This window comes from Pterocles gutturalis, unplaced genomic scaffold (genome assembly GCF_000699245.1).
Source record: "Pterocles gutturalis isolate BGI_N339 unplaced genomic scaffold, ASM69924v1 scaffold27820, whole genome shotgun sequence".
Taxonomy (NCBI): Eukaryota; Metazoa; Chordata; class Aves; order Pterocliformes; family Pteroclidae; genus Pterocles; species Pterocles gutturalis.
Genome location: NW_010141683.1, coordinates 3030 through 11874, shown reverse-complemented (window position 1 = coordinate 11874; position 8845 = coordinate 3030). Strand labels below are relative to the sequence as shown.

The 8845-nt window shown below is 51.4% G+C and overlaps 1 protein-coding gene across 1 annotated transcript; it reads left to right on the top strand.

Annotated features, from left to right (window-relative positions):
* Window positions 1-6582: 6582 nt before the first annotated feature.
* On the top strand, window positions 6583-8297 carry LGALS2 (lectin, galactoside-binding, soluble, 2; the record flags this gene model as incomplete). Its single annotated transcript, XM_010084119.1, has 3 exons — window positions 6583-6665; window positions 6949-7108; window positions 8151-8297. Coding segments are annotated over 3 exons (390 nt in total), but the record flags the coding sequence as incomplete, so codon positions are not given.
* Between the last annotated feature and the right edge of the window lie 548 nt (window positions 8298-8845).

The following is an 8845-nucleotide window of genomic DNA, read 5'->3' as shown; positions in this document are numbered from 1 at the left end:
TGACTCAGACAGATTCTGCTTGTCTGAAGGATTCCTGCAAGTCATCAGAGTTGTCCAACCCGCCTAGGCTCAGCGCTGGAGCCCGTGAGAAACGCACTCAAAGGGAGTCATGCAGTGCCAGCAGCCTTGTTCTCCCTGTGCGGGACGGACCGCTGTGCACCAGGCCTCGGCAGTCACTCTCGCTGCATGCCCTTGCTGTCCTGTGGGGTTGAATCTGGGATGGCTGCTTGGAGCTCAATGGAGGGAGGTCCCCCTGGACCTTTTGTGTACACTGCAATGCTGCATTTCTTTTTTGCTTATTCAAGTTCCAGCCAGCTGGCCTCACACTGTCTTTGTTGTGGGAAATCATCCTCTTGAAGTCAGGGGAGTTGGGCTTGGGGCATCTTAGAGGTCCCCTGGCTTCCACTGTTGGAAGGCCTCCATTCATTTTGAATGCCTCTGGTTTTTGGACTTAATTGGACCCACCCAAGGGCTAATATTTTTCAGAGGCACTGAATGCCTCAGTACCTCCTACTGATAGTAGATGGTGTGGTGAGAGATCAGCCTCTCTGATACTTGAGCTGCATTAGCCAGGGAAGCTCAGCTTCCTTTTAGCTTCTAGAACAGATTTGCAAAGCTGGATTTTAAAAAATTATGTATTTATTTTAAAAAGTCTGTCCATGGAAGCTTTAAGATAAACAAGAAGATTTTTTTTTTTAATGTGAACTTGGGTATTTGTGCTTCAATTTCCCTGTGTGCAAGATGGGAGGGCTGCCATCTTAATGTTTTGGCGCAAGATGCACACGGAGCATGAGACTTAATGAAGCTGATCCTTTGTGGAGAGCTCTTTGGAAGATCCTTTTGCCATTACGCTAATTATATCTCATCCAGCAAGTCTGGGTAAAGCTGGGAGATCCCAAAAGTTCAGGAGAGGGGGAAGCCATGAGCCTTCTATACATCTTCTCTTTGCCAGTAAGGAAGCTTTCAACACAAGTGCATTTTTATCTCCAGGCGTGCTTTTGAAAGCCTTTCCCACAACCCACATTCCTGGCATGGCCCCATGAGGGAAAGAATTAGAGAAATGAAGGCTGGAAACAGAACTGGGTGGCATATAATCAGTCCTCTGACCTCCCTTCCCCAAATTCTGCCAGTTCAGTTCATTCTCCTGCCCCTCAGGCAAGCTGGGGACCCATAAGATGTGACTCATTTGGCTGCTTGGGTTGATAAAGTGGCCTCGATGCCTTGTGAGCCAGCTCCCTTGCACATGAACTACCTTCCTCCCCTCTCTGTGTACAACTTGTACCACACAAAAGTGTTGCCAGACTTCAGAGCTGCTCAAGAGAGATGTCCCCTCCAAAGGTATAAGGACATAACTTCGCCCTGGGGATGCAAACCATCCATCAGAGGGCATTCGAGCTCCCCATGGAGATGGTAGATGCCAGTCACTGTAGCACCACCACCTTTCTGATAAGGTAGGGAGAGAGATGGAGTCTGAGGCTACACCTTTCACCTGTCCTCTTGAATTGTTACACTGCTTGGTGCAGGTTCCCTCCACTGGTGTCCCTAGCCCTGAAGGTGGGGTTTTCCGTATTTGAGCTCTTCAGCTAACTTTGTCCTTCCTCCTCCTTGTTCTCCCCATCCTAAGGAAGAGAAATTGCACCCTACAGCTGAAGGGGGGTGATGCTGGTGGAGATCCTTCCAGAAGCTGATGGCCTCTAATCCCTTGTCCCCATGTTCAGAGCATGGATGCTACTTCCATACTTCCCACAGAGGCTGCAGATGACTCACTGTCAGGGAGCTGGGGCAGGAGGAGTGGCAGAAGATTCACCTCCAGTCCCTTGTTCCTTCCCATTTTAGTTGATCTGAATGTGGAGACTTCAGTGCCTTCCCTAGAGGAGCCATCCTGGCCTGGTTAACCCCTCAGGCAACAGGTTAGTGCTCATGGGGACTAGTTTCCTTGTGCTTATCATTGCCTTGGCTTCTCCTGCATCTCCTGGACAGTCCTCTCCTGAGCACACCCTCCAGATCCACAGACCTGTTTATCCAGTCTCTTGCTTACCTCAGTGTTTGGCTGAGGTAAGTACATTTTGTTCTCTCTGTCCTTCTCCTTTAGGAAGCTGGCTGGCTTTCAGAGCTTAGGGATCGGTTGGGTGAAGGTTGCACCGCTATCTGCTGAGAGGCAAACCAACACCTCTTGACTGAAGGGGAAGCCAGTCAAACCTATTGGGGAATTTCTGTGACTGGCAGGTGGAGCACTGAGCATCTCCATCAGGAGGTGGTGCAAGCCTCTTCTCAGTTGTGTCCTGAGCCCTGGCTTCTGAAAATCTTGAAATCCACCCTACAGCACCCTAAGGCAGGGGGCTTTCCCCCCTAGGCTTCACAAAAAGGGGAAACATAGGCAGAAACGTGGCTTAATCACAACTGCTGGGAGGAATCACAACCAGGGCCCAGATGAAGTCAGAGAACATGGTTTAAGTCAGGTCACTGCTCAATATTTGTTGTATGGAGTTTTTCTTTTTTCTTTACTCCCGCACTGAAATCCTTCCCCAGAGGCTATTCAAGGAAATAAATAGCCAGTGGAAAGGGACAATAGCTTGCTGTGGAGTACAAATTATATGAAGCAGTAGGAAATAATAGCAGAGTGAGCAGCTGCTACTCTGAGAAGGAATGCGTGGTTGCGCTCTCCAGCTCCTTTTGCCTTGAGCAAACGCTGATGCTGGTCCATGGCAGAGGCTCCCTGGTGCCTTGAGTGCAAAATGGGACAGGCATCTTTTCCCCCCACAGTGTCCTCCTCCCGTGCTGCTAATTAGTGCCAAGCTGAAACCACAGCCTTTTGTTAGGATGCTAAGGGGATCTCTTGCCTCTTCTCATGAGGCTTGGTTTGACACATCCTCACAGCCGGCAGGACCACCTCACCTTCCTCTCTCTCCCTCTCTTCCCTTCTGGGCTGAGCATCACATTTGGTGAAGAACCATGTCACCATTACAAGGGACTATTCATAGCTCGTGTCATCTAGAGAGGATGCATTGGCTGCCCTGTCCACCGACCCCTTGGATCCCTTCCTCAGAGCACTGTTGGGAGAGATGGTGGGGACCATTTGGTGTGCTGGTGTGGATTTTGGGGGCTGCCCCCTGCCACAAAAGGCCCCCAGAAACCTTTCGCATCTAGGGTGGCTGGGCTGCCTTGGATGGAAAGTAGGGAAGCCTGTGGTTTTCCTCAGGGCTTCACACCTAGCTGGCTTATTTCCTGCCTGAGTATGAAAACAAAGTAAATATTGCTGCCAGACATGATGCTGCTGAGGATCACGGCAGCATGCTGAGGAGGGTGTTCTCAACAGCTGTGTGTGTGCCGTGTGGTAGAGGTGGCAGCTTTAGGATATGGTACATGAAGTGCTGCTGTCTGGAGCCACCCTAAGGGTCCTGAGCTCCTATGGGTGCTCCTGGTGGCCTGAGATCGCACAGGGATGAGAGGGACGGTCAGGAAGGACTGTTAACTGCAAGACCTGCTTCATGGGACCTCTGCAAACGAAGCTGCTATGTTTCATGTGGTGAAAGCACTCTGCAGAGGACTTGCCCTGCCACCCTTCTGGCTAAAAGCCCACGTGGTTGCATTGGTCTCTTCCCTCCTTAAAATATGATTTTTGTTTTATTTCCATGCAAAATTGCAGGCCTGCCTGCTCCCCGTTGGAAGCTCCAGTTGCCCTCAGGTCAGGCATGGCCCCCACTCTCGCACCAGCGACTGACTGGTTGTCAGGTCTCTGCTGTCCCAAGGCACTCTGGGAATGCAGCAAAGCCTTCTCTGGTGCCAGCAGTGTGAACATGGGCGTCCCGCACCAGTACAGGCCAACTGCTCTCCTGCCAGGATGAAGGTCTGTCTATATGGGGCCCTGGCGAGGCACTCCAAGGTGGGTACCCTGTTATAGGATCATCTCTTTGAGGGTGAAGGGATCCTGGATCACTTGCACCAGTGACCGCCGGCTTCCACAACCATTGCTTATATTTTCCTCTCTGCACAGACCCTCCGCTTCCTTTGCAGATGCCCTTTAGCCGGATTTCCTCTTTCTTTGGGATTTACATTCCCGTTGTGTCACTGTTTCCTTGGGTTTTCTGCTTTGCAGTGTCTGTGGGGATGTATCAATCTGCCCCGTTCACCCTCCATCATCCCAGTCACTACCTCCAATTGCACTGGAGGATTTCAGCTCTTCTGAGGTCCGTAAAGTCTCAGTCACACTTCCTACACGGGGATCACATCCCCCTGCATGAGAGAGGCCATCTGCACAGGGCTGGTGTCTGACCACGCGTAGGCTCAGCTCTGCAGACTAAGGAAATCGCCAGCACTGGCAGAGTTGCTGCCCGGTTTCCCACTATTATTCCCAGTGGCAAATAAAAGGGGGGTGAACGCCCCTGCTGTGCATTGTAGGAGGGGGGTTAATGTTATCTTGATAAAATCTCACAGCCCTTCCCTGAGCAGCTCGTGCCTCTTTCCTGCCTGTCTTCCCTCCCTGCATGTTCTCACATCTGTAGTACTCGTGGCTCTGCACATAACTCTGTGTGAGTAGTTCTCCCTGTCCCTCAGCCACATGCTGTTCTCCCTTCTGGGCAGCCTCACACTCTGCTGGTGGGGTTGGTGGATAAATCCTGGTGAAAGTGATGTTTTCATCTGCTCCATGCTTGGCTGTGTGGCAAGTGGGGTGGAGCCTCCCCTACATTTCTGGCCCAGGACCTGGGTCTTGCCTCTGCTGTGACATTCCTGTGTCGATTTGACTAGCCAGGTAGGACAGGATTTTTCTGAACGAGTTTATGGTCCGTCTTGGGATGTGATCTTTTGAGCCCTAGAAGTTTTTGTTTCGTCCCACTGGCTTAACGTGAGTTCAGGGAACTAACCCTGATGGTGGCTATGCAAGCAATGTTTTTGGCCTGCCCTTGTCCCTGCAACATGAGTTGCCGGAAAGAGAAACCTCTCGTGGCCAGTAGGATGATCAGATATTTTGGAAGGGGGGCTCTGGGCTCTCCCTGGGATGGCTGAAGGGGGAGCAGGGTGATGTGAAGGTGTGCATGTGTGGGACACAGCAGCGTGATGGGAAACAGACCCAATGCCAGAAACCACCATCCCCACCACCTGCTCCTGCTGGCTCCACGCTCAGCCTGGGGAGGCTTCACCAACAGATTGAGTGATATCAACAGCAAACAAATTTCCCAAGCCTGCTGGGCTTTATGACCCCCTGCTAATAGGAAACACCTCCGGGGAAGGACTGCTTATCAGCACTTACCTTTGGTTGCTGCAGGAGGTTTTGTGGAAGGGCAAAAGCCATCTCCCAGCTGGCTGTGCAGCAGCAGAGTGACTGCACTCAGCTATTCTCTGCAGGGCTTGGGAGGGGAGCCGAGGGACTACTGGTCTCTTGAGCCTTGGCCTCCTCCTCCTTCTCACTTTCCAACTGACTTCTGCAGTCTGGCAAAACACCACCAAATTTTTCAGACAAATCTGAGACACTGTCTACTGTCTCGTAGCTCTTACCTGGGAAGAAGATAGCAGGGGTGATGCTCCCCTGTGAGGACAAGATTCTCATGTCTCAGGGTTAGGGAGGACGGGGCTGTTGAACCTGATGTGCATGGCTCCTCAAGCCAAAAGGTTTGGGTCTTGATGGAGCTTGGATGGGAGGTTGCAGAGAGCTCACATGGATTGCTAGTGCAATCCATACTGCTGGGGCTGAATCTAGAGCCATGAGAAGGGAAGAAGCTGGGATGCTTCTTTTGCATGAAGGAAAGAAGTGAGCACAGTGGTCACACCTCATTGGCCAGCTGGGAAGGTGCTTGTCCTATGCAGTGTCTGGAATAGCACCACTAAGGGCTGTGTGTGGTGGTCCCTCCACAGGGAGCCCACTGAGGAGTCTGGGAATTGGTTAAATCTCCTGAGGTCCCTAATGAGAGGAAGTGTACATAGGGAAGCTGTTTCTTTAGATCAAAGTCTCCTGGATTAATAGCAGCCGGTGGGCCTTTTGGAGGCGGGGGTGCTGTTAATATGTAAGCCACAAGGAAGTTTAGGGATGTAAGGTCCTCTGTGCGAAGCATTTCTGAGCTAAGCTGCTGGTGGCTCCCTGCCTGTTTACTCTGCCCTCTGAGGAAGATGTCTGTAAGGACTCCTGCTCCTGTCCTCCGTCACCCAGGGTTCCCAGCTCAGCAAGGCTGCGTGAGGGGCTGGCAAGCCACAGCCACCTTTGCTCTCACCACTTGCATTTCATGGGCTGTGGGCAATGCTGCTCACCAAACCCTGTGTTGTGCGTCTCTGCTTTAACCCTTTTTATACCTCTGCTCTCATGCTCTCCTTTCCTTCTGCTGAGGACAACCCTGTTTTCATCTCCCTTCTCTCTCTGATGTCTTTTCTCATTTTCTGGCTTCACTCAGCCCCCTCTTCCCCCACTGAGGGAGAAGCCCTTGCAAGACCTCCAGCATGGAGGGTTTTAGGCCATGAGAGGAATGCCAACTGAGAGCAGTAGATGTTCTCCTGGCTCTTGGGGCACCTTCTCTAAGCAGCACTGTCTCACTTGCAGTGGTGGGGGAGGAATGGCTGAAGGAGCCCCACAGACTATTTTTCTCTCTGCCTTAGGAAAAATTTGAGATCTTCAACCTGGGTATGAAGACTGGGGACAGCCTGAAGATCAAGGGCAAGATATCTGAAGATGCTGACGGGTAAGTACAAAGAAACCACCTCAGCTCGCCAGGACTGAAGGTGGGCTGCACAGGGAGATGGTTTTCCAAGGTTGCCAGGTACAAAAAGCGTGAGCATAGCTCAGTGTTAGGGGACCCCCTATGCCACCACCGTGCAAACTCTGCTGGTTCCAGAGCAGAATTAGGAGACGGGAGCACCTGCAACGCTGATGGAGGAATTGGGTGCAGAGCTACATGTTGGATCCTAGGTCTTTTGAGACCCTGTCCTGCCCACGTGGCTGACCTTCCTCCTGTTCACCCACAGCTTCAGCATCAATCTTGGCTGCAGCAACTCGGATCTGGCATTTCACTTCAATCCCCGCTTCAACGAGTCTGTCATCGTGTGCAACTCCAGGTGCTCCAGTGCCTGGCAGGCAGAACATCGTGATGACCACCTCTGTTTCTCCAGGGGCTCCACTGTCAAGGTGAGAGTCTGTGCCAGCATGGGGTTGTTGGGAGTGTGTGTGGTGGGGGGAAGCCCCTGGTTAGAAGATTCCTGTACCCTAGTCCTGCCAGTCCTATCCAGTGCCTCCTGCTCCCTCCCAACAGCTTCTCATTCTCACCCTCTGGGTTTTTTGTTCCCGATTGCCATTTCCACTCCTCCTGCAAAATGCCAGCACTTCCTCTGGGAACTTTGCATGAGCTCTGTCTGTCTCAGGCTTTCTAAGTGCTTCATGTCCCCCATACCTGCCCAGCAGGTGAGTGTACCAGGGTCACGAACGAAGGTAAAGGGAAGCAGGATCTTGCTGCTCTCTACCTGATTTCTCTCCCTAATTCCCTCCTATGCAAACACAGGTTTTAAGGCAACCCAGGGTTTGTAGCAATGTTCAAAAACCTCTCCCTCAGCAATTCTGTCCTCACTACTGAATCCACACTGGCAGCCTGTCCTCCCTCTCCTCCAGCCAGGGATGCTGTCCTAGTTGCTGTCTTTACCCCATCTAATGTCCCGAGATGTTAATAGGACTGCATCTAGGAGCCGTCCCTATTTTTGTGGAGAGGAAGCTTGTTTCCTCAGTCATGGCTGGCTCTTGGGGAAGGGGTGGTAAGGTGGTGGCTTTGGGGAATGATCCCTTTAATTTGCAATGATTAGCAATACATTCTCATCCTGTCTGTTTGTGAGTGTTTATCAGTGAAGCTCCTTTTTTGAGGTCCTAGTGAGTTCAGAGTAGATCCAAGCCCTGTGGCGTATAAAGACACACTTGGGTTTAACTGCTCTGAGTTTAGAACCTGAGTAGTTAAAAGAGCCTCAGGAAAGATCCTGTTCCCAGATCATAGTCTAGATACCAGCTCAGACCCTTGATACCAACCACTCATTTCCTGCACCACCCTCAGCTCAGCCCCCAGCACCTTGCTTAATTTAAGGCTGTCAGGACCAGGTCTGACCCTCACATATAACAGCCTGCATGCTCATCTCCTAATCTCATCCTTGTCCCCAATCCCTGCCCTTCTTCCCCTCTCTTCTCACAGATGGTCATTGAAATGCTGGCAGACAAATTCCAAGTGAAACTACCGGATGGGCATGAAGTGGAGTTCCCCAACCGGCACTCCTATGATAAGATCAGCTACATGAACATCAAGGGAGGCTTCAGGGTCACCTCCTTCAAGCTAGACTGATGGGTGCTGCTTCCTAGCTCTAATAAAAAACCCAAGCAGTGTGAGACTGCTTGCTCCAACTGCTCTGGCTTCTGTGAGGTCCATGGCTCTGTGTGAGGCACCGACAAAGCCCAAGGCTTTTCCACCAACAGGAAAGGAGCACTTGTGGGATGGAAATAGCTCCCAGATAACACCAGGTGCTTTTCCAGGTCAGACCAGGATGTGGGGTTGAACAGATATTAGACAGGACAAAGAAAGCTGTAGGTGGGGTTCAGGAGGAGGAAGACACTATGTGATTGCTCTGGGAGAGGTTGAGTAATCTTTTCACAATGCACTGTTTCTTCCTGCACCCAAGTTTTTGGAAGGGAGAGAGGGAGGAAGGGGAAGAAAAGTGTTGACGTGAGTGATGTGACATTCAATGTGGCCGGTGCCACAAAAGCACATAATTAAATGTTAGGTTTGAGAACCTCAGGGCACGGGTTTGACATGTTCCTCTTGGCTGCTCTTGCAGCCAGTGGGCAGGAGGAAGGGGTGCCTGGCACTCCCACAGGAATGGTACCACACAAAGT